The sequence below is a fragment of the Salmo salar genome, chromosome ssa01, assembly GCF_905237065.1.
Source record: "Salmo salar chromosome ssa01, Ssal_v3.1, whole genome shotgun sequence".
NCBI lineage: Eukaryota > Metazoa > Chordata > Actinopteri > Salmoniformes > Salmonidae > Salmo > Salmo salar.
The window spans coordinates 89659367-89685110 of record NC_059442.1 but is presented as its reverse complement, the minus strand read 5'-3'; the positions used below and the strand labels follow the sequence as shown (position 1 = coordinate 89685110).

Sequence of the window (25744 nt, the reverse complement as noted above, 5' to 3'; positions counted from 1 at the left end):
AATACGTCAGCTTCAATGAAATAGGATTTTGGCTCCTCATGACACGACAAGCGATAACGTTTATATTTCCGGATCCCTCTTTGAAGAGACAAGGCAGGTCGTCATAGGGACTTACCCAGGATGACAGACCATAATCTGCTGCCAAGCTTTGTACAGATGTCTCCTTCCCACAGCTAGAACCTTACACAGGTGGGTAGGAATTCAACACGGGAGGTGTCATTGTGGTGTGTGTGTGTGTGTGTGTGTGTGTGTGTGTGTGTGTGTGTGTGTGTGTGTGTGTGTGTGTGTGTGTGTGTGTGTGTGTGTGTGTGTGTGTGTGTGTGTGTGGACCTGTTTAACTATTCTTGTAGGGACCAGAAGTCCCCACAAGAATAGTAAACAAACTAATATTTGACCAACTGGGAACATTCTGTTGGTCCCCATGAGGTCAAATGCTATTTCTAGGGGGTTTAGGGTTAAGGTTAGGTTTTTGGGTTAAGGTTAGGGTTAGGGTTAGGATAGGGTTAGAGTACGGGTTAGGTTTAGGGTTAGGGGTTAGGGAAAATAGGATTTTGAATGGGACTGAATTGTGTGTCCCCACAATGTTAACTGTACAAGACTGTGTGTGTGTGTGTGTGTGTGTGTGTGTGTGTGTGTGTGTGTGTGTGTGTGTGTGTGTGTGTGTGTGTGTGTGTGTGTGTGTGTGTGTGTGTGTGTGTGGACCTGTTTAACTATTCTTGTAGGGACCAGAAGTCCCCACAAGAATAGTAAACAAACTAATATTTGACCAACTGGGAACATTCTGTTGGTCCCCATGAGGTCAAATTCTATTTCTAGGGGGTTTAGGGTTAAGGTTAGGTTTTTGGGTTAAGGTTAGGGTTAGGGTTAGGATAGGGTTAGAGTACGGGTTAGGTTTAGGGTTAGGGGTTAGGGAAAATAGGATTTTGAATGGGACTGAATTGTGTGTCCCCACAATGTTAACTGTACAAGACTGTGTGTGTGTGTGTGTGTGTGTGTGTGTGTGTGTGTGTGTGTGTGTGTGTGTGTGTGTGTGTGTGTGTGTGTGTGTGTGTGTGTGTGTGTGTGTGTCATTCAATTGACCATAAAACATATAATTTTCATTCGAGTATTATTTATCCATTCATCTGTTTGACCAGAGAAGTAGAGATGCAAAGAACAGAGAAGCAAATCCTGTTGTTTTTCAACATCCTAAACAGCTTTGAGAGTACTCAAAGAGACAGGGAGCTACTGTAAATCATTCATTTTAGCTTTAAAGACTGGAGCACATTGATAGGCCCCTGGGTAAGAGTAACAGAAGGTCAATAGATATTGTCATTGGGTTTGGATTTATTTTCCTTATAAATGTGCTGTCATAGAAGGACCCACAGGTCTTCCAACCGACTGGTCAAAGTCATCAATACCTGCCAACATTGAATCCTAAAATGCAGTAGCATCAATATTTCATTGACTGTAAACAGTATATAACAAAAATCCCTGCACTGGACTGTAATACACCTACCAGTTGTCCTGCTGTTAATACAAGAATTCAGTCTGTCACCTCAGACTGCATGTCATCAGAGGCTTCTTTCCACTCTGCTAACATAGTAAACACAGCAACAGCAACATCACCACAGTCTGCCACAGATAGCAGATGTGCTGATGATTCTAGTGGGCAAAACCATAAACATAATGTTTCACACAGCTTACTGTGGATCTCCTCTCTGAGATCTGTCTGCTTGCCCTTCTTACATCACTGAGTTACAGAATACACTAAACATCCCTGTCTCATCTTCTAGCTGAACTAGATGTACGACAGTTAGCTGATGGAGAGAAAACTGAGTCTGAAAGGAAGGATTCAAGTGAGCTGAACAGGGCTCTTCATCAGATCACTGAGTTGGGTTTCCATGAGTTTAATTACACTTAACAAAAATATAAATGCAACATGTAAAGTGTTGGTCCCATGTTTCATGAGCTGAAATAAAAAATCCCAGGAATGTTCCATACGCACAAAAAGCTTATTTCTCTCAAATTTTGGGCACAAATTTGTTACATTCCTGTTAGTGAGCATTTCTCCTTTGCCAAGACAATCCATCCACCTAACAGATGTGGCATATCAAGAAGCTGATTAAACAGCAGGATTATTACACAGGTGCACCTTGTGCTGGGGACAATAAAAGGCCACTATAAAATGTGCAGTTTTGTCACACAACACATTGTCACAGATGTTTCAAGTTTTGAGGGAACGTGTAATTGGTATGCTGACTGCAGGAATGTCCACCAGTGCTGTTGCCAGAGAATACCATAAGCTACCTCCAACGTCATTTTAAAGAATTTGGCAGTATGTCCAACCGGCCTCACAACCATAGATCATGTGTGATGTGTAATGTGTGTGTGTGCGTGTGTGCGTGCATGAGTGAGTGTGTGTATCAGCTGCAACCATTCAGATTGTTCAGATTTTTTATCTCTATTTTGTTATAGTGGAACATTCTATTGATCTTTTAGCCAACTGACTGTAACATAATGCTTGGTAATATCTGTGGTAATATCAGCTTTATTGGTCCACTCTCCAGCCTTTCTCAGGTAACAGAGGAAACCCGAGCCCTTTGACTACAAGTCGTTATTGTAGGAGACAGATCCAATTTCAGCTTTATTCCACTTGTTGTTTTCTTTACTCCTTTACTTCCTTGTTGCTGTTATCAGCAGCAGCTGGGCTGGGTTTTAGCATTTAGATTTCCTCCAATACTTATTGCATTGTACCTGATGAAAGGATATGTAACACCACAGGTACATTTCTGACTACGATCATCAGCATCTTGTAGTCTAGCTACAGCTCTGACGTTAGGCTGCCGATGTGAGAAAGTTGGCATGAGAGAAACTGATGGTGGTCTGTCTGCATTTTCACCATAGTCTCTTGAAGAGGGAGAGGGTCCGTTTATACAGCACACTGCTGATCACACACAGGCCTCTAGCTGAACACTGACCACACCTGTCTGGCCCTGTTATAGCAGGGAGAGGAGAGGTTAAATGTGTGTGCCATGGCTGTGCAGGCTGACTCCATAGGGTGTGTGGTCCAGGAGGGATAGCAGACTGACAGGTGGTTCCACAGGGTAGGGCCCCTTTCACAGCCCTGCATGGGGACAGGGGGTAACCCTGACCCCACACAGACACAGTGACCACAATAAGCCCTAAACATTAGAGGGCTTTAAACAACACTTCACATAAACATATCTAGAGATTTTCATGCTCATTTTTATATGTAAATGACATATCAACATAATTCTGAACAAAACTGTTCTCTTGGAAGATAACTATATATTCTTGAGTTACATAGCAATTTAAAAAAATGAATCATCAAAAATATAAATCAGTGCTATTGAATCATATAATTATTAGTGATTGGTCTCAGTTTGCTAGTTATTAGTGTTATTTTAGAGTCAAATGGCTGAAAACGTAAGGGGTGGGAATTTGACCAACGGGGCGTGGCTTCACACCCAGAATGAAAGGGGTGTGTCTGTAGGCTGCTGATGGGGGCCAAAGGGCTTCGAGTGAGCGCTTCTTTGCCAAGGGAGAGGAGCAGAGAGTGAGAGGGGACAGAGGGGACATAAACTCAACCGTTTCCCAGAGCACTGTGGACTTTGGACAAGTTGACATTGACACTGATCAAAATATTTTCTCTAGACTACAGTTATGAAGTGGATGGTCAAACAAAAAGGATTTTGAAATTGTCATTTTTTTGAAATATTAAATGCATTTTTTAAGTGCGTAATGTCACGACTTCACCATGAACTATGTTTTTATGGGTAACATTATAAAGAAAGACTAGGCCTAATCTTGATTTTAAAGCGCATTGAACTGATCTAATTTAAAAGGCATGTTTCCTGCGTGTTACCCTCCAGCTCAGTATAGCGCCTCATGGGATGTAACAAATGGAAAGCTGGGTTCAACTTTGGACACCTGAAGGCACAGTCCAAACTTTCCGTCTTCTTTGCCATGATCATCATCTTCACGTACTTATTTTATTGTTTCACTGGGTACTGCGACTCCCTACCTTTAACTGTATACGACCAACAGACTTTTATCAACAAAATCCTCCAAAAGGAAGGACTGGAGTATTCACCTCACCAACTGTCCGACGCGCACAAGAACAGTTCTCCCGGCTCGTTTGTTCGCGAGCTCCCCGGCGTTGACAGTGTTGACACACTCTTGCAGGGCAATGATAACGAACTGCGACCTGATAACAATATCTCTACAGCCAATAACTTCGGGACTAAAACGTTTCCTCAAGCAATCATCATCGGAGTAAAGAAAGGAGGCACGCGCGCGCTACTGGAGTTTCTGCGCATTCACCCGGATGTCAGAGCAGTGGGCTCCGAACCCCACTTCTTCGACAGGTTCTATGATAAAGGACTGGAATGGTACAGGTGAGCCAGTGCTGTTTTGAATTTCACTGAAATGTTTTTCTTTACAGGAGCACTGAAAACATCAACGTGAACATGGCCAATAGATGGAAAGAGATATGATTTTCTATCATAAATAGCCTAATGTTTCGTTTGAATTAGTCAATACAGATTGCCTGCTACCCAGGTAAAATCATGGTATTACAATCACTGTGACATAGGGGCTTGCTTGGTAAATATTTATTTTTTTCTCAAATAAAGTAATTCATCCAACAATGACAAAGTATCAGATATTGTGTGAAACTGCCTGTCATCACAGGCGCAGACAACAGACTCAGACTCAAAAGACAACAGACTCAGAAACACATCTGTGGATTTACTATATATCAGGTGTAGCCTATATGGGAAATTCCATGGTAACAGAATTACACAGAAGACTCAGATTTTTCACTTTGAAATATATTCCAAACAAAAAACATTTATTTCAAAATTTAACAAACCATACAATTTATACCATAAATCTAAAAAATGACATTTATTGGAAAAATTTGGTAACAGAAAAGTTTGGTAACAGAATTACGCTAAAATCTCTCCGTTTTATTCTGTTAGCAAACTTTGTATCTGCTCAGTTCTTCCTGTAAATGTGTTTTTGTAAAATGTACAGTGGAAATTGTTCAAAGTAGTCATTTTGCATAGAGTTATATGGTTTGTAAAACTTTAAATAAATATACATTTGGTATACATTTGAAAATGAAAAATAGGAGTCTCAGCATAATTCCATTACCATGGAATTGCCCATATTTTGGTAACTTGTGTTTGTCATTGATCACCTCTCCTGAGCAGGCTCCTCCTCCACCTCCTCCCTTCCTACAGTGTCACCTCATTAATATCGCCCAATGCCAATAAGGATCCTCTCTTTGAGCCCTTTGGTGCGACAGGGTATTCAGTCCCCTGCCAATAAAATGCTGTTTATTGACATGATGTGCTGCGGTTCTAAGTGTCTGTCCCTGTGTGTGTCCCCGGGGACCCCTCACTGTCACCCATATCACCTGGTTGGGCAGGTGAGCACACAGAGATGTGACACAGAGCCAATGAGAGGGAGAAATCAATACAGTCTGTTAATTAATATAGCAGATGTTGGGTATTAACGTCGATAGCAGCAATGGAGGGATGAAAGTCTCTCCCATCACAACTCTCTGAACTCCCCAAGCATATGCAGATTTCTTTTTACTAAAGAAATCAAGATCACACAGAGAAATGTTTCTAATGATGTATGGCAGGTAGCCTAGTGGTTAAGAGCAGGTTGCTGGTCTGAATCCCTGAGCCAACTAGGTGAAGAACAAAAGTATCTGTTGATGTGCCCTTGAGCAAGGCGCATAAACCTAATTGCTCTGGATAAGAATTACTAAAATGTAAATGTACTCTTTCCAAGCGTTGACAATGTAGCGTTGACAGTGTAGCCTATAGTCTTCTGCAAGTTACCTGAATGTACTGTCTTTCATGGTACTATAATTTCATTTGTGAGGCCAGGCAGTTGAACCTACAGTGTGGCACTACAACAGTTACAGGCCTTGGTGTTGAGAGACCAGTGACCTTTTAACACCAGTGCTTTGTTGCAGCTGCACGGCGGCTCTCTAGTCTCTCTTCTGTCTCATAAATGTGTGATGAAATGGTTTTAGTCTTTCCTAATCTGACGACAGGTCTTGTCAGCACTGTGTGGATTGGCCTGATGTAATGACAGCTCAAGCATTAGCTCGGACAACTCAGGGACATGGAGATTAGGACCCTGTCACGGTTCAACATCACATTATGGAGTACCAACCAGTCAGTGTACGGTAAAGTTGCCCAAAGCCAAGGCTCTGATCTAAAGTCAGTGTTGGGTCTTTTTCCCTAATGGTTTAGGTTGGTATTGGGGGATGGGAAGCTGATCCCAGATCTGTGCCTAAGGGTGTGATGGTTTATTGGTTCTTATCTAAGGAGAAGTGTGTAGTGCTGTGCTGGAGTAATGAAAATGGTGTCAAAGCACCCCAATTAGCCAGTCTCTCATCATCACCTGCTCCCTCTGATCTTCTCTCACCTCCTTCCGCTCTTCTCCCTAAGCTCTGTGCCACTCGGGCTCCCGAGTGGTGCAGCGGTCAAAGGCACTGCATCTCAGTGCTAGAGGCGTCACAACAGACACCCTGGTTCGAATCCAGGCTGTATCACAACCGGCTGTGATTGGGAGTCCACTAGGGCGGTGCACAATTGGTCCAGCGTCGTCCGGGTTTGGCCCGGTGTAGGCCGTCATTGTAAATAAGAATTTGTTCTTAACTGACATGCCTAGTTAAATATATATATAAAAAATTAATCTCACCTCCCTCTGCTCTTCTCTCACCTCCCTCTTCTCTCACTCCCTCCGCTCTTCTCTTACGTCCCTCCGCTTTTCTCTCACTCCCTCCACTCTTCTCTCACTCCCTCCCCTCTTCTCTCACTCCATCCTCTCTTTTCTCACTCCCTTCGCTCTTCTCACTCCATCCTCTCTTCTCTCACTCCCTCCTCTCTCTCACTCCATCATCTCTTCTCTCACTCCCTTCGCTTCTCTCTCACTTCCCTCCGCTTTTCTCTCACTTCCCTCCGCTTTTCTCTCACCTCCCTCCTCTCTTCTCTCACTCCCTCCACTCTTCTCTCACTCTCTTCCCTCTTCTCTCACTCATCCTCTCTTCTCTCACCTCCCTCCTCTCTTCTCTCACTCCCTCCACTCTTCTCTCACTCCCTCCTCTCTTCTCTCACTCCATCCTCTCTTCTCTCACTCCCTCCTCTCTTCTCTCACTCCCTCCTCTCTTCTCTCACTCCCTCCACTCTTCTCTCACTCCATCCTCTCTTCTCTCACTCCCTCCTCTCTTCTCTCACTCCATCCTCTCTTCTCTCACTCCCTCCTCTCTTCTCTCACTCCCTCCTCTCTTCTCTCACTCCCTCCTCTCTTCTCTCACTCCATCATCTCTTCTCTCACTCCCTTCGCTTCTCTCTCACTTCCCTCCGCTTTTCTCTCACTTCCCTCCGCTTTTCTCTCACCTCCCTCCTCTCTTCTCTCACTCCCTCCACTCTTCTCTCACTCTCTTCCCTCTTCTCTCACTCATCCTCTCTTCTCTCACCTCCCTCCTCTCTTCTCTCACTCCCTCCACTCTTCTCTCACTCTCTTCCCTCTTCTCTCACTCATCCTCTCTTCTCTCACCTCCCTCCTCTCTTCTCTCACTCCCTCCACTCTTCTCTCACTCTCTTCCCTCTTCTCTCACTCATCCTCTCTTCTCTCACTCCCTCCTCTCTTCTCTCACTCCCTCCTCTCTTCTCTCACTCCATCCTCTCTTCTCTCACTCCCTCCTCTCTTCTCTCACTCCATCCTCTCTTCTCTCACTCCCTCCTCTCTTCTCTCACTCCCTCCTCTCTTCTCTCACTCCATCCTCTCTTCTCTCACTCCATCCTCTCTTCTCTCACTCCCTCCTCTCTTCTCTCACTCCCTCCTCTCTTCTCTCACTCCCTCCTCTCTTCTCTCACTCCATCCTCTCTTCTCTCACTCCCTCCTCTCTTCTCTCACTCCCTCCTCTCTTCTCTCACTCCATCCTCTCTTCTCTCACTCCCTCCTCTCTTCTCTCACTCCATCCTCTCTTCTCTCACTCCATCCTCTCTTCTCTCACTCCATCCTCTCTTCTCTCACTCCATCCTCTCTTCTCTCACTCCCTAAGCTCTTCTTTCACTCCATCCTCTCTTCTCTCACTCTATCCTCTCTTCTCTCACTCCCTCCTCTCTTCTCTCACTCCCTCCTCTCTTCTCTCACTCCATCCTCTCTTCTCTCACTCCCTTAGCTCTTCTCTCACTCCATCCTCTCTTCTCTCACTCCATCCTCTCTTCTCTCACTCTATCCTCTCTTCTCTCACTCCCTCCTCTCTTCTCTCACTCCATCCTCTCTTCTCTCACTCCCTTAGCTCTTCTCTCACTCCATCCTCTCTTCTCTCACCTCCCTCCTCTCTTCTCTCACCTCCCTCCTCTCTTCTCTCACTCCATCCTCTCTTCTCTCACTCCATCCTCTCTTCTCTCACTCCATCCTCTCTTCTCTCACTCCCTAAGCTCTTCTCTCACTCCATCCTCTCTTCTCTCACTCTATCCTCTCTTCTCTCACTCCCTCCTCTCTTCTCTCACTCCATCCTCTCTTCTCTCACTCCCTTAGCTCTTCTCTCACTCCATCCTCTTTTCTCTCACTCTATCCTCTCTTCTCTCACTCCCTCCTCTCTTCTCTCACTCCATCCTCTCTTCTCTCACTCCCTTAGCTCTTCTCTCACTCCATCCTCTCTTCTCTCACTCCATCCTCTCTTCTCTCACTCTATCCTCTCTTCTCTCACTCCCTCCTCTCTTCTCTCACTCCATCCTCTCTTCTCTCACTCCCTTAGCTCTTCTCTCACTCCATCCTCTCTTCTCTCACTCTATCCTCTCTTCTCTCACCTCCCTCCTCTCTTCTCTCACTCCATCCTCTCTTCTCTCACTCCATCCTCTCTTCTCTCGCTCCATCCTCTCTTCTCTCACTCCCTTCGCTCTTCTCTCACCTCCCTCCACTCTTCTCTCCTGTGTGTGAAAGGTGTTGTATCATTGATGGGGTCTTTGATTTTAACCAGGGTATTACACAGGGTATTATAATGTCTTGTGTAATGATTTATGTATCTACACGGTACTACACTAGTAACTGATATGAAACCGAATCTGACCCTTGTCCTTTGAAGGCAATTCAATCATTGTTTTATGTGTGCAACTGAGGAATAACATTCTGGTTACCAAAGCAGTTATAGAGTAACTCTGTGGTGTAAAGGCAACTTTATAAAATGTTGCTATTCACATTGACATAAAGTGAAACCTATCCATTCATATGTAGACTGGATTCACTCCAGACACCGTTTAGGAATGCATTTAGACTGGACTGGAAAATGTCACTTCAACATTTTATACTTTGACAGAGCTCTTAACTTCAAGGTATTATTACAGTTATTATTACATGGCCATGTTAAAAGGAAGCATTTGGCAAATTGTTTTAGAAGAAATGCTTATATGTGGGGAAAACACTCGATGCATTTGGAAATGGTAATGTGGCTTTGTGGGAGAGAACATGTTTAAAGGGTTTAGCTCTTTCTACTCTTTCTGTGTGTGACTGTGTGTGTGTTTCCACTGTGTGTGTGTGACTGTGTGTGTGTGTTTCCACTGTGTGTGTGTGACTGTGTGTGTGTTTCCATTGCATGTGTGCATGTAGCCTAAGCTTTACCCGATGAGATCCAGTCCCGTGTCTATCTCCCTCTCCCCATTCTCCTCTGCCATCCACCATTAAACCTATCCACAACTTTTCATTACACCATAAATATCCAATAGATATAAATGTAATTTCCCATATTGATCTGTTAAAATAGGGTTTCCTATTGATTCAGCTCCTGGCACCTTTATCAGGCCACTGCAGGGGAGGTTCATTAACCGCTGAATATTCAATCTTGTTGACAAGGTGTCGTTGGCCCGTCAACCAGCGACATTTATACCCTACACACATGGTTACACCTAGAATGTATTTATGCTGCAGTGAAATTCTAGTTAAGTCTGTGAAACGTGTGGTGATTTGGGGGACAGGGTTCTTCAGAAGTATATTTTCTTTCATAATTCAGTGTAGCATTGGTCACAGTATCCAGACTGGAATGACCGGCTCTTATTTCCTGCAAGTCTTTTTTACCAATCACAAGGGATTCCACTGTGGAATTCTGAGGCATATCTCAAAGGTTTGGAAATGGAGTGTTAGAGACAGAGAGAGTGTTCTTTGACCCAACAAAAAGGTTTTGGGAGGGCCTTTCATGGTTCCAAGTAGGAAGCATGGAAATTATTGTCTTTGAAATAATGAAATGTATAGAATTGGACTGAACAAAGGAGACCTTTGTTTGAATGTCCACTGGTCGGCTTGTCTTTGTGTCATTATGCAGAATGAGAGCAATGAGAAACATTCTCTGCTGTGACCAATGACAATCATAAATGCTGCCTCCTAACTTTTCAAAAATAACATTTATCTCAGGCTATGGCGGTGTACGATCAAAGAAAGATCTAGAATATATGCAAGCAACCAAAGGAATTCCTTCAAGATTGATATCAATATGCAAAATGAAATGGGGAAAATGTAACTGAATAATCGAACATGACTTGATAAATTGGTTTGGGGACGGGCATGGATTTTCAATCTTGAGAAAAACTCATCGTCCAACTCAGTCATCAATATTTTGACAGCTCATAATTGGCCGACCTTTCACCTTCAGTATGGCATGCACTATCTAATCAGATGATAGTTAATGAAATAACTGGAAAGTATAAGAGATGTGAAAATGATAACTAGATGAGTATTTAGAATTGGACAGATGGAAAAGTAATTGGACTTCCTTTCCAACCCTATAGTGTGACAGAACAAGGGGCTGACTATTACGAATCAATGTCTTCAATAGCCAGATGCCGAACTTAATTACATCTGAACATGATTATTTAACTAACAGATCATCAATTAATAGAAGTGTTAAAGTAATAGTTAAAACTGGGTTCCCTATACTGTTTACCAGTGTTCATGTTTGGTGGAGTGGAAACGTGATTCCCCACTCCGTCCCTGTCACAGCAAGATGGATGGCACAGCTATAACAACCTCACATGGTACTACACCTCTCTGGAATCACAATACACACCCAGTCAACACTGATAAACAGAAATGTCTTGTTTTCTGCAAGGCTGTGATTATCGAATTGTGGACTAATGAAATTCTAGTTATCAGAGATTGTAGTAGTGGTTGTAGCGACTGTAGGATAGAAGTGTGAATGTTGACAAGGACAGTTTTGCTTTTGCACCAACCCCAGAGTTACTCTGTTTAGTTACACAAGGAATGAATCCCTGCTTACACTTCAAATTGTCTAACCTTATCTTAACCAGGGCCCATTCCCATTTAGAGTGTGCTTATTTGCCTTAGTACCTCAACAAGGCAGAGAGTAGTGTAGGCTATTAGATAGTTATTGGAATATAATTCAGCCAGGAGCTCTCTTGTGCACCATTTCACCTAGGAAGCTTTAAGTTGACCTCTACCCCCATCACCCAGCCTAACATCTTCTGTCTAGAGAGGCTACTGGATCACTGACTTTAAGTTGACCTCTACCCCCATCACCCAGCCTAACATCTTCTGTCTAGAGAGGCTATTGGATCATTGACAGCTTAGTGTCTGTTTGCTGTCTCAGCCATTAAACCATCTCTGTTTAATGACTGACTGACTGACTGACTGGCTGGCTGGCTGGCTGGCTGGCTGGCTGGCTGGCTGGCTGGCTGGCTGGCTGGCTGGCTGGCTGGCTGGCTGGCTGGCTGGGTGAGAGAGGGTAATGGTCCTTTGTAGCTCAGTTGGTAGAGCATGGTGCTTGTAACACCAGGGTAGTGGGTTTGATTCCTGGGACCACCCAAACGTAAAATGTATGCACACATGACTGTAAGTCCCTTTGGATAAAAGCATCTGCTAATTTGCATAGATATATTATATATATAAGAAGGGAGGAAGGTTGAGGTGGAGAGAATGTGAGAACACACCTTTTTTTTGAAAACCTTCTTAGGAAAAATGTTATGGGTTGTCTTTAATAGCGTAACAGGAATTGGTTACTGGTGCGGTGGTTATGTTTAATTGTGAGGAAATGTGACTGATTAAAAGGAGAACTCTGCCTGAAGGAGATCTCTGGAAGAAATTGTCTGCGGAATGTGAACATTATCTGGGAAGTTCACAATGAGAAATCTGAAGAAAAAAATACTTGCTCTCTCACAAAATTGCTCTCTCTCTTCGTTGTACTGTGTTTTTTAGAGACACGCTCTCTCTCTCTCTCTCTCACACACACACACACACACACACACACACACACACACACACACACACACACACACACACACACACACACACACACACACACACACACACACACACACACACACACAGCACTTACTGGGTGTGGATCGGTCCCTTAATGACAAACACTGGAGCTTTCCCAGCAGCTGCAGTCCCTGTGTTCTGCCAGCAATAATCCCCATTCCTCAATTAAAACAAGTCAAGGATGGGCCGACAACCACAAGGAGTGGGACATTTAACAGTTTAGGAAGTGGTTTTTCACTGCAGTCCAGTATTGAGTCTTCTCATTGGTCTAGAGTTGGGTAGATGCCAGATGGCCAATGGTTGGAGCCCATATTGAGTCCATTAGAGAGTTCTGAGGTGTACTTGTAAGTTTTATTCATTTGGAAAAGCTAGCTAATTAATGGAAACATGTGGGCGTTTTAGCACGGTAGCAGACCCTGGGGAAAGAACACTTTAGCATTATGTATAGTATAAGACGATAATGTTTAACTTTGGTTCAAAAGGGAAGAAGCTGCATTTATAAAGTTCTCAAAAAGACAACCCTGCTTATAGCATCATAAGAAGCCCTTGTGAAATATGAATCTAGGATAAGATTTCACAATACTGTATCAAGGCTGGTAGTGCATTTCTGATACTGGGTTTTCTGCTTTTCCATAAAGGTAGTCGTTAGTAAGAATAACTACAGTGCAGTGCATGATTTCATACTGAAACCCTCGGAGCAATTTAACATAATGAAGTTACTAGAGCCCACTCAGTCAACTGGTGGACAGCGGTCCAGATGCGGACCCAGAACGACCAACTGGTGGACAGCGGTCCAGATGCGGACCCAGAACGAGGTAAAACACCTTTGGGGGGGAACTCAGTGGGGTTTCGACCCCTGGTATCATCTGAACTCACGTAAGACATGAACAATTTTGTAGAATTGCAGGGAATGAGCTTTAAAACTTCAAAATGTTCTCTCTGCCAACAAGAGGGGTGTGAACAGTTAGGGGTTGCATGGGTTGCGAGGTGGGGGTTTGTTATTACGCCGAAAAATAACAATATCCATTCGGACCTTTGCCACCTAGGAAATTTGTGTGACTGGACCTTCTCAAATAGTACTTGAGTACCCCTGTACTAGAGGCTCGTTTTACCGTGTTATCAATTACATCACTGGGGTCAGGCTGAGGGAGGAAGGAAGTGACCCTCCAGTAATCTGTCCATCTCTCTCTTCCTCCTCCTCTTGTCTGTTCATCGGTTCATCTCAGGGTGGGGGCACCCGGCCACTGGTCACCCACGGATAAATCCTCACAGCCAACAGCTAACCCACTGTGGGCCAGGCAGTAACACAGTGGAACACACAGGCTGATTTTCCCATTCGATAAGACAGAGGCGGGCAGTCAAAGGGGGGCAGACAGAGGGGGTCAGACAGGGGGGTCAGACAGGGGGACAGACAGAGGGGGGCAGACAGTGGGAGGCAAACAGAGGGGGACAGACAGATGGAGGCAGACTGAGGGTGGCAGACAGAGGGGGTCAGACAGGGGTCAGACAGAGGGGTGTAGACAGAGGGAGGCAGACAGAGGGGGCAGACCAAGGGGGCAGACCGAGGGGGCAGACAGAGGGGGGCAGACACTTTTCTCTGTCTTTCACTCTCTCATATACATACAGTATGCTCTCCCATCTCTTGCTCTCTCAGAAAAAAAGTATTATCTCTCCAACGCTCTCTCTCTCTCTATCTTTTTAATTCTGGAGTTGGAATGCCAGGCTTTATCCTGCAGTAGTCAGTCTGGAGTCTTGAGCTGTTCTCCCTCTCTCCTCTCTCTCTGTTTCTCTCTCTCTCTACACTCTTAGAAAAAAATGGTTCCAAAAGGAGAACCCTTTTTGGTTTCAGGTAGAACCCTTTTGTGTTCTGTGTAGATCCCTCTGTGGAAAGGGTTCTACATGGAACTCAAAATGGTTTTACCTGGAACCAAAAGGGTTCTACCTGAAACCAATAAGTGTTCTTCCAAGGGTTCTCCTATGGGGACAGCCGAAGAACCATTTTATTTTTTTTCTAAGAGTGTACACGCATACAGACTCTGTTGTTACCTCTCCTGAAGAAGCTGTGAGACTGCTACTCACTCATTCTTCTCAACGTTGCCTGCTGTAGTAATCTCTGTATTAGTTGTCATGTTCACTTTTCCCCCTGGTAGACACATTCTTTAGGTCTTTCTTACTGACCTACCTCACTGATCTAAACCTCCTCAACAAATAGAACTCTCCGTCTCACCATTTCCTGCTGTGTGTGTAGTCAGGCAGCCTTGGTGTGTATTGAATTAGGTTCTACTATGCAATGCTACTGTATCACACACACACACACACACACACACACACACACACACACACACACACACACACACACACACACACACACACACACACACACACACAAAACATGCACGCACACACAAAACATGCACGCACAGACACACACACACACATATGCACACCCACCCACCCACGCATGCACGCACACACACACACACACACACACACACACACACACACACACACACACACACACACACACACACACAAACTGTACTTTAATTGGGCTCTTTTTGGTTGCTTATATGCATTGGTCAAAACTGAAGTCACATTGTCAAAACTCTTCACACAGTCAGCGAAGCAGAAGTGTATGTGGACCAAACTGAATCATTTTTCATTGCTTTCACACAAAATGCATTCAATGACCACTTTCTCCGAAATCCATGAACTCTTTTCTCATTCATACTCCACCGCCTGTTTAACTATATATTTGCAGCACATGTTTTCAAATGCTACACATTGTTTCCAAAACTGTTAAAAACACATTCAAAACAGAATGATGGCAAATGTCGTACATTTCTGCAGTAACCAGATTGAAACACAGAAAATCTCAGCACAATATTTAATCATTCCAAACACAGCTAATTGCAATTTCAGCTGAAAGCCTACCTAAGTGTCCTGTTTGTAGTCTCGTTACCAAACAGACAAAAGAGGACGGCTTCGGAAGGATTTAGTTTGGAAACATAGATCAAGGAAGACAGGTTGGTGGGGAAAGAAGAGTGGCAGGGAGAGGGAGAATGCGTGGGGAGGACAAAGGAGAGGAAGAACAAGAGCGGTGGTCTTTGATGAGATAAGGGCCACCATTATTGACCATGTTGTAAACCATGGTCTCGCTTCGAGAGAGGCCGGTTTAAGGGTGCATCCAAATTTGCAGAGCTCAACAGTTGCATCATTAGTACACATTTTCCAGCAAAACAACAGGGGAGATGTGCATCCTTCAATGATAATTGAACTACATGTTACAGTACAATACAGTATGTTCACATTTTTACATGTACTGACATATTGAAATATATTGATTGTTTTGTGTTTATCAGTAGGATCCAAAGTTTGCCTCCCACAGGAGGGAGAGGCAGAATACTATCAGATGCACAGGAAATTGACATTGTTGACATGGTAATACGGTCAGCACAACGACAATTGCCAGAGTCCTAGAGAAACATAAAATAAGGATGAAGCAGTTGTACACTGTACCCTTTGAGAGAAACGGTGAAAGTGTGAAAGAACTCCGGTATCAATATGTCCAGGTAAGATGTCTGTTCAATAACCAAACAGGGTACATACACAGCTACGCATAATGTAAGGTACTGTAAAACTGTAGATTTACTGTTTTTTAGAGAGTAACTGCACAGATATTCATCTTTGTGGATGAAGTTGGATTCAACCTGGCAAAAACACGCCGCAGGGGAAGAAATGTGATTGGATAGAGAGCAACCGTGGATGTCCCAGGCCAGAGAGGAGCTAACATCACAATGTGTGCAGCACTGTCCAATGATGGTTTGCTGTTACACAAACCACTCATTGGCCCCTACAATACAGAGGAGCTCATTTATTTTCTGGATGACCTGCATAATCGACTTGTGCCAGCGGAGGAGAGAGGGGCAAGAAACTCCCCTACCTTCGTTGTTGTGTGGGATAATGTGGCATTCCACCACTCTGCTGCAGTCACAGACTGGTTTACTGCACATCCCAGGATGTCAGTACTATTCTTGCCTCCATACTCCCCCTTCCTAAACCCCATATAGGAGTTTTTCTCTGCGTGGAGGTGGAAGGTTTATGACCATCATCCACATGACCAGATGTCCTTACTGGATGCCATGAATGTGGGGTGTGGAGACACTTCTACTGAAGACTGCCAGGGTTGGATTAGACATTCCAGAAGATACTTTCCAAGATGCATCGCCAGAGAAGACATAAGATGTGATGTTGCTGAGAACTTGTGGCCAAATGCAGGACAGAGGGAGAACTAGAACCCTCACAGTACTGTACAGTATGAGTGATTATACTATACATGTTGATGAGAGCTAGAACCCTCACAGTACTGTACAATATGAGTGATTACACTATACATGTTGATGAGAGCTAGAACCCTCACAGTACTGTACAATATGAGTGATTATACTATACATGTTGATGAGAACTAGAACCCTCACAGTACTGTACATTATGAGTGATTGTACTATACATGTTGATGAGAACTAGAACCCTCACAGTACTGTACAGTATGAGTGATTATACTATACATGTTGATGAGAACTAGAACCCTCACAGTACTGTACATTATGAGTGATTGTACTATACATGTTGATGAGAACTAGAACCCTCACAGTACTGTACAGTATGAGTGATTATACTATACATGTTGATGAGAACTAGAACCCTCACAGTACTGTACAGTATGAGGGATTATACTACATATGTTGATGAGAACTAGAATCCTCACAGTACTGTACAGTATGAGTGATTATACTATACATGTTGTTGATGGGGTTTTTTTGTCGTTATTATTGCAGCCCTGGAATTTCAGGAATTTGTTTTTTGTTTCAACTTTTTATTTTTCACAAGTAAATTACTATATGCAAAGATACATAAAAAAAATAAAGGCTATCGAAGCAAATTTCTGCATTTCTGATTCATTCTTGTTACATATACTTTACTACAGTCAATAAAGTGAAAGGTGTTATTCTATAATGAAATACTGATTTATGTGAAAAATCACTGTTGTTAGTGTTTTTTAGGTCATTGTGTCAAAGTGACAATGTATGCTTTCTGAGTGAGAATTGTTTGCCAGTGTTATGGTCGAATGAGCTTATTTTGAGACATGTGTCACGGCCGTCGTAAGGATTGGACCTAAATGCAGCGGGTACGTGAATGCTCTAACTTTTATTGAACACTTAACGGAAAAACAAGAAAACGAACGACAGCTAAACAGTTTTGCAGGAACATAGAAATACAAAACATAGAACAATACCCCAAAACCCAGACAACACAAAACAAACACACCCCTGCCACGCCCTGACCAAACTACAATAACAAATAACCCTTTATACTGGTCAAGACGTGACAGTACCCCCCCCAAGGTGCAGACCCTGGGTGCACCTGAAACAAAAACGAACAAAACAATAACCCACAACAAAACAAATCCCCAAAACTACAGGGGAGGGAAGGGAGGATGGCCACCGTCACCGACGGTTCTTGTGCAACACCCCCCCTCCCCAATCCTCCTACCACGGAGGTGGCTCAGGCTCCGGCCTTAGTCCCCAACCTAACCTGTCCACCCCCGCTGAAGGCTCAGGGCTAAGGCGCGTCGCTGGAGACCTCGGGCTGATGCGCGTCGCTGGAGACCTCGAGCTGATGCGCGTCGCTGGAGACCTCGGGCTGATGCGCGACTCTGGAAGCTCCGGACTGGAGGGCGACTCTGGCTTCGCCGGTTCCAGACTGAAGGGCGATTCTGGCTGCGCCGGTTCCAGACTGAAGGGCGACTCTGGCTGCGCCGGTTCCAGACTGAAGGGCGACTCTGGCTGCGCCGGTTCCAGACTGAAGGGCGACTCTGGCTGCGCCGGTTCCGGACTGAAGGGCGACTCTGGCTGCGCCGGTTCTGGACTTTAGGGCATCTCTGTTGGCTCCGGACTGTGGGCCGTCTCTTTCGGCTCCGGACTGTGGGCCGTCTCTGTCGGCTCCGGACTGTGGGCCATCTTTGCAGGCTCTGGACTGTAGGACGTCACCGGACACACTGGACAGGGAACTGTCGCCGGAAGCTCTAGACGGGGCATTGTCGCCGGAAGCTCTAGACGGGGCACTGTCGCCGGAAGCTCTAGACGGGGAACTGTCGCCGGAAGCTCTGGACGGGGTACTGTTGTCGGAAGCTCTGGACGGGGTACTGTCGTCGGAAGCTCTGGACTGGAGCTGCGCACTGAAGGCCTGATGCGTGGGGCTGGCTTAGGAGGCACAAGACTATTTTCACCAACCACAGGGCTAGTGCAAGGAGCAGGAGCAGGACAAACTGGACTGGGCTGATGCACTGGAGGCCTGGTGCGTGGGGCTGGTACTGGAGGTACCAGACTGGAGACACGCACCCCAAGGCTAGTGCGAGGAGCGGGAACAGGACGTACTACACTGGGCTGACGCACTGGAGGCCTGGTGCGTGGTGCTGGCTCTGGAGGCACCAGACTGGAGACACGCACCTCAGGGCTAGTGCGGGGAGCGGGAACAGGAGACACTGGGCCGTGGATGCGCGCTGGCGGTCTCGAGCGCAGAACTGGCACCACCCTTACTGGCTGGGTGCCCGCTTCCCCCTGACAAATGCGGGACGCTGGCACCGAGCACACCGGCCTGTGGATGCTCGGCCTCGACGCCGTGCGCATCACCCCATAGCACGGGGCCTGATCAGTACCACGCTGCCTCCGGTAAGCATGGGGAGTTGGCTTAGGGCTCAACCCTGGCCCAGCCAAACTACCCGTGTGCCCCCCCCCAAAACATTTTTTGGGGCTGCCTCTCAGGCTTCCATGCCAGCCGTGTTCCAGCATAACACTCCCGGTCCTCTCCAGCCTTCCTCCATGGTCCCTCTCCGGCTAGAATCTCCTCCCAAGTCCACGACTCCAGATAGCTCCTCTCCAGCTCCTTACCCCGCTGCTTGGTCCGTTTGTGGTGGGAAGTTCTGTCACGGCCGTCGTAAGGATTGGACCAAAATGCAGCGGGTACGTGAATGCTCATAATAACTTTTATTGAACACTTAACGGAAAACAAGAAAATGAAAATGAAAGACAGATAAACAGTTTTGCAGGCTAAAATACAGCAGTGCAAAAACAACTTCCCACAAAAGACAGGTGGAAAAAGGGCTACCTAAGTATGGCTCCCAATCAGCAACAACGAAGTACAGCTGTCCCTGATTGAGAGCCATACCAGGCCAACACAAAGAAATACACAACATAGAAAGAACATAGAAATACAAAAACATAGAACAATACCCAAAAACCCCGACAACACAAAACAAACACACCCCTGCCACGCCCTGACCAAACTACAATAACAAATAACCCCTTATACTGGTCAGGACATGACAACATGTATGAAGTGTTTTGGTGGTTTGAGTGAGTTTTGGAGGTGAGATTAACTGTTTGGCCAAGATGCATGTTGAAAATGCAGACTGTGTGAAGAGTTTTGAAAAAGTGGCTTCAGTATTGACCGATGCCTGTTAATAATTGAACTCCTGAAGCCTTCATTCTTTCTTCCCAGTAATAACAAGCCTTTCTCTCTGCAGAGTAGCAGAGTATTGAGTGAAAAGCATGGGACAGAGGGTTAAACTCATGATGTCACAGTGTGTTTAACCCTGCAGATGACACTGAACTTGTAGTGACAGAAATACAGTCCCCCAGTGATGGAAATTGAGTACAGAAAGTCTTCTCAACATTCCTGGACACTGTGTGTACTCATAATTTACAATCTCCTATGGAAGTATCCCTGAGAGAGAGAGAGAGGCTGAGCTTAAGACATCTTGCATTACAAGCATGCCCATGGCCCCGGTGGTCTCATCCACTGAATCAAAAGTGTCTGCCTCTGACCTTCAGGGCGGAAAGGCCCATATCCTCTCTCAGAGGGGTCTGGCGAGGGTCCCAGACTAAAGTTACACAGATCACAGCATACAGGGTCTGAACCCTGGGACCAGCAGAGAAAACACTTCCTACCCAGGGACCAGCAGAGAAAATACGTCCTACCCAGGGACCAGCAGGGAAAACATTTCCTAACCAGGGACCAGCAGGGAAAACATTTCCTACCCAGGGACCAGCAGGGAAAACATTTCCTACCCAGGGACCAGCAGGGAAAACATTTCCTACCCAGGGACCAGCAGGGAAAACATTTCCTACCCAGGGACCAGCAGGGAAAACATTTCCTACCCAGGGACCAGCAGGGAAAACACCAGCAGGGAAAACACTCCCTACCCAGGGACCAGCAGGGAAAACATTTCCTACCCAGGGACCAGCAGGGAAAACATTTCCTACCCAGGGACCAGCAGGGAAAACACCAGCAGGGAAAACACTCCCTACCCAGGGACCAGCAGGGAAAACACTCCCTACCCAGGGACCAGCAACACTTCTCTCATATCCTCTGCAACTCTGTTTCACACACACTCTGGTACCAAGATTTACACACACACACACACACACACACACACACACACACACACACACACACACACACACACACACACACACACACACACACACACACACACACACACACACACACACACACACACACACACAGAGAGAGAGGATCATTGCTACCAGATGTGGGAGTATCCTGTGCCGCTGGTAGCAGTGTAGAGTGTTTACTGCTCCTGCATCAGGGAGTGAGGCTGTGTGTGCATTCATGTGCGTGTGTGTGTGTTTGGTGGGTGTGTCAATGTGTGCCCCTCTGAGAGTGAGGCCACCTTTTAAATCAACACTCCTGTCCTGTGTTTACACACATGGGCTCTTACTGTATGACCCAGTGAGGAGAGGAGAGATAACGTTGGGACGACAAATAAAGAGTTAAAAGACTGGAGCACTGTGAAATCAAGAGTTAAAAGACTGGAGCACTGTGAAATCAACCCTCTGTTGGACCAGTTCTAATGGCCACTGCGTTTACTGTACCTGAGGGGGCCAGCTTTATACTGTACAACACGACACACACACACGTTAATGCCCAGATGCTGTGTTTTACGAGTGAGCTTCAGTCATGAAAAAGTACTACTGAATTACTACTGGTTTTACTACTTGATTGCTATTGAGATGTGTAGTACAACAGCAGTGATTTATGTAGTAATGAGTGATATATTGGTATGTTTCACTACTGGTAAACACTACATATTTCACTACTGGTGAACACTACATATTTCACTACTGGTAAACACTACATATTTCACTACTGGTAAACACTACATATTTCACTACTGGTAAACACTACATATTTCACTACTGGTAAACACTACATATTTCACTACTGGTAAACACTACATATTTCACTTCTGGTAAACACTACATATTTCACTACTTGTGAACACTACATATTTCACTACTGGTAAACACTACATATTTCACTACTGGTAAACACTACATATTTCACTACTGGTAAACACTACATATTTCACTACTGGTAAACACTACATATTTCACTACTGGTGAACACTACATATTTCACTACTGGTGAACACTACATATTTCACTACTGGTAAACACTACATATTTCACTACTGGTAAACACTACATATTTCACTACTGGTGAACACTACATATTTCACTATTGGTAAACATCACATAGGCTGTGCAGTCTTGCCCTCTACATGTATCTGTTCAGATAGAACAGGTTAAGCCTGATAGAGAGGCAATTTATTTTGGGCTATTGCCAGTGTATATTTGGTAAATGTAGTTGTTTATTTTGTATGATATGGCACTTTCACCATTGGAAAAGCAGGAGCTGAGAAAAATGCTGGTTGACTTGACAAACAAGACGAACTGGCAACAGACAAACACATATATACACAGGTATAAATACACAGGGGATAATGGGGAAGATGGGTGACACCTGGAGTGGGGTGGAGACAATCACAAGGACAAGTGAAACAGATCAGGGCATGACAGTAGTTGAACAAGTCATTGCATGTACAGATTTTTTTAACTTGAAAAAACGTGACTCAACTTGCTCTTAGAAAGCACGACTTGGACTTGACCCGTTCTACTTGGGACTCGGGCCTTGTTTCCGACCTTTTTCATTATACATTGCTCAGAGGGTTTTGATCAGTCATTAAAGTGCTGAAAACAAATTGGCTAAAAATACTAGAGTTTTGGTGAATGTAAAGCCAACTAGCACAAAAATAATATTGTGATATAGTCAAAATGATACAACACGATATACTGTAAAAAAAAGTATTCCCCCATACAGATTACTGCTGTATGCCTACTCAATTGTTATTGAATAACTACTGCCATCTGTGTCTGTAGTGTTGTGTCACTACTGATCACTACTGAATTGCTCCTGATCCTTTTTTATTCCATACATAAAACCTTTTGGATTACTATTGAAACATTTACTACTGTTTGCATATTCAAAATCACTGCTGACATCTTCTTGTCTCACTACTGTGTCCCTACTAGACTATTGCACATGATATTTCCTCAAGTTTCTAACTGTAGTTACAGTGCATTCGGAAAGTATTCAGACCCCTTGACTTTTTCCACATTTTGTTACTTTACAACCTAATTCTAAAATGGATTAAATTAAAAATGTTCCTCATCAATCTACACACAATACCCCATGATGACAAACCCGCTAGCTTTTCTGAATGCTGTGTCCCCTGCTCGCCTAGCGTAGTAGTGACTACCGAACAGCACCCTGACTCACCTATTGCTACTCTTTTGACCCTATGATCACTCGGCTACACAGCTGACAGTTGATGGACTGTTTCAATAACACAGTACTTCATTTTGTTTATCTGTCGGCCCCAGCCTCAAACTCAGGTCCTGTACGTACCTAACTGACCCGCTCTGCCCATTCAACGCCATTTACCCGTTGTTGTCTTAGCTCTCCTGATCAACACCTGTGACTGCTTAATGCCTCTCTCTAATGTCAATATGCCTTGTCTACTGCTGTCTTGTCTAGGTTTTTTTGTTTTATTTCACTGTAGAGCCCTCAGTCCCGCTCAAAATGCTTTAGATAGTTATTTCGTCCCACCCCACACACATGCAGAGACCTCACCTAGGTTAACTGATGCCTCCAGAGACGAAACATCTCTCATCGTCACTCAACACATAGGTTTACCTCCACTGTACTCACATCCTACCATACCCTTGTCTGTACATTATGCCTTGAATCTCTGTAGCCCCCAGTTCCACTCCTATTCCCCAGGCGCTATCATTTGTTTACTTCTGTAACCGTAAAAGCCTTGGTTTCATGCATGTTAACATCAGAAGCCTCCTCCCTAAGTTTGTTTTTTTCACTGCTTTTAGCACACTCCACCAACCCTGATGTCCTAGCCGTGTCTGAATCTTGGCTTAGGAAGGCCACCAAAAATTCTGAAATTTCCATCCCCAACTACAACATTTTCCACCAAGATAGAACTGCCAAAGGGAGTGGAGTTTCAATCTACTGTAGAGATAGCCTGCAGAGGTCTGTCATGCTATCCAGGTCTGTGCCCAAACAGTTCGAGCTTCTACTTTTAAAAATCCCCCTTTCCAGAAATATCTCACTGTTGCAGCTTGTTATAGACCCCCCCTCAGCCCCCAGCTGTGCCCTGGACACCATATGTGAATTAATTGTCCCCCATTTATCTTCAGAGTTTGTACTGTTAGGTGACCTAACCTGGGATATGCTTAACACCCCGGCCGTCCTACAATCTAAGCTAGATGCCCTCAATCTCACACAAATTATCATGGAACCTACCAGGTACAACCCTAAATCCATAAACATGGGCACCCTCATAGATATCATCCTGATCAACCTGTCCTCTAAATACACCTCTGCTGTCTTCAACCAGGATCTCAGTGATCACTGCCTCATTGCCTGCGTCCGTAATGGGTCTGCGGTCAAACGACCACCCCTCATCACTGTCAAACGCTCTCTAAAACACTTCAGCGAGCAAGCCTTTCTAATCGACGTAGCCCGTGTATCCTGGAAGGATATTGACCTCATTCCGGCAGTAGAGGATGCCTGGTTGTTCTTTAAAAGTGCTTTCCTCACCATCTTAAATAAGCATGCCCCATTCAAAAAATGTAGAACTAAGAACAGATATAGCCCTTGGTTCACTCCAGACCTGACTGCCCTTGACCAGCACAAAAACATCCTGTGGCGTACTGCATTAGTGTCACGTCCTGACCATAGAAATATGTTATTTTCTATGGTAGAGTAGGTCAGGGCGTGACAGGGGGTTTTTCTAGTTTAGTTTTTCTATGTTGTCATGTTCTAGTTTTGTATTTCTATGTTGGGTTTTGTTTGGGATGATCTCCAATTAGAGGCAGCTGGTCATCGTTGTCTCTAATTGGAGATCATACTTAAGTAGGTGTTTTTCCCACCTGGGTTTGTGGGAGATTGTCTTTGAGTTAGTGTTTGGTTCACCTCTTCGTCACTATTGAGGAGATAAGGAGGAGTATATCCAGGGCTTTGGAGGAATTAGGGGCAGAAGAAAAGCGCCTCCCATGGGAACAGGTGGAGGCAGCGAGAGCACGGCAACAAGGGAAGCATGAGAGGCAGCGGGCACACGGGGAGATTGGCAGAGTCAGGTTGGAGACCTGAGCCAACTCTTCGCGCTTACAGTGGGGAGCGAGTGAATGAGCAAGCACCGTGTTATGCGGTGATGCGCACTGTGTCGCCAGTGCGTATTCACAGCCCAGTGTGCTGTGTGCCTGCCCCACGTACCAGGCCTCCAGTGAGTCTATCCAGCCTGGTACGCCCTGTGCCTGCTCCTCGCACTTGCCCTGAGATGCGTGTTACCAGTCTGGCGCCACCTGTGCCAGCCCCACGCATCAGGTCTCTAGTACGCCTGCCCAGTCCGGTGTGTCCTGTTCCTGCTCCTCGCACTCGCCCTGAGGTGCGTGTTACCAGTCTGGCGCCACCTGTGCCAGCCCCACGCATCAGGCCTCCAGTGCGCCTTCCCAGTCCAGAGCTTCCGGCGACAGTTCCCAGTCCAGAGCTTCCGACAACGTCCCCTAGTCCGGTGAGACCTGTTCCGGCTCCACATAAGAAGCCTCCAGTGATGATCCATGGTCCGACGCCTCCAGTGATGATCCATGGCACGAAGCCTCCAGTTATGATCCATGGCCCGGAGCCTGTAGTGATGATCCATGGCACGAAGCCTCCAGTGATAATCCATGGCCCGGATCCTCCAGTGATAATCCATGGCAAGAAGCCTGTAGGAATGATCCATGGCCCGGAGCCTGTAGGGATGATCCATGGCATGAAGCCTCCAGTGATAATCCATGACCCGGAGCCTCCAGTGATGATCTATGGCACAAAGCCTCCAGTGGTGATCCATGGCGCGGAGCCTGCAGTGATGATCCATGGCATGGAGCCTGCAGCGACGGTCCCCAGTCCGGGAACCTCCTGAGACGGCCCGCAGTCCGGAACCTCCTGAGACGGCCCG

General features: G+C 45.3%; 1 protein-coding gene across 1 annotated transcript in view; it reads left to right on the top strand.

Annotated features, from left to right (window-relative positions):
• The first annotated feature begins 3540 nt into the window (after positions 1-3540).
• The window catches only part of LOC106609741 (heparan sulfate glucosamine 3-O-sulfotransferase 6), a 30028-nt gene continuing 7824 nt past the window's right edge, over positions 3541-25744 (top strand). The window contains exon 1 of the mRNA XM_014208722.1: positions 3541-4400. Coding sequence (XP_014064197.1) covers positions 3892-4400 — 509 coding nt within the window. The 5' untranslated portion in view covers positions 3541-3891. The remainder of the gene's footprint in view (positions 4401-25744) is intronic.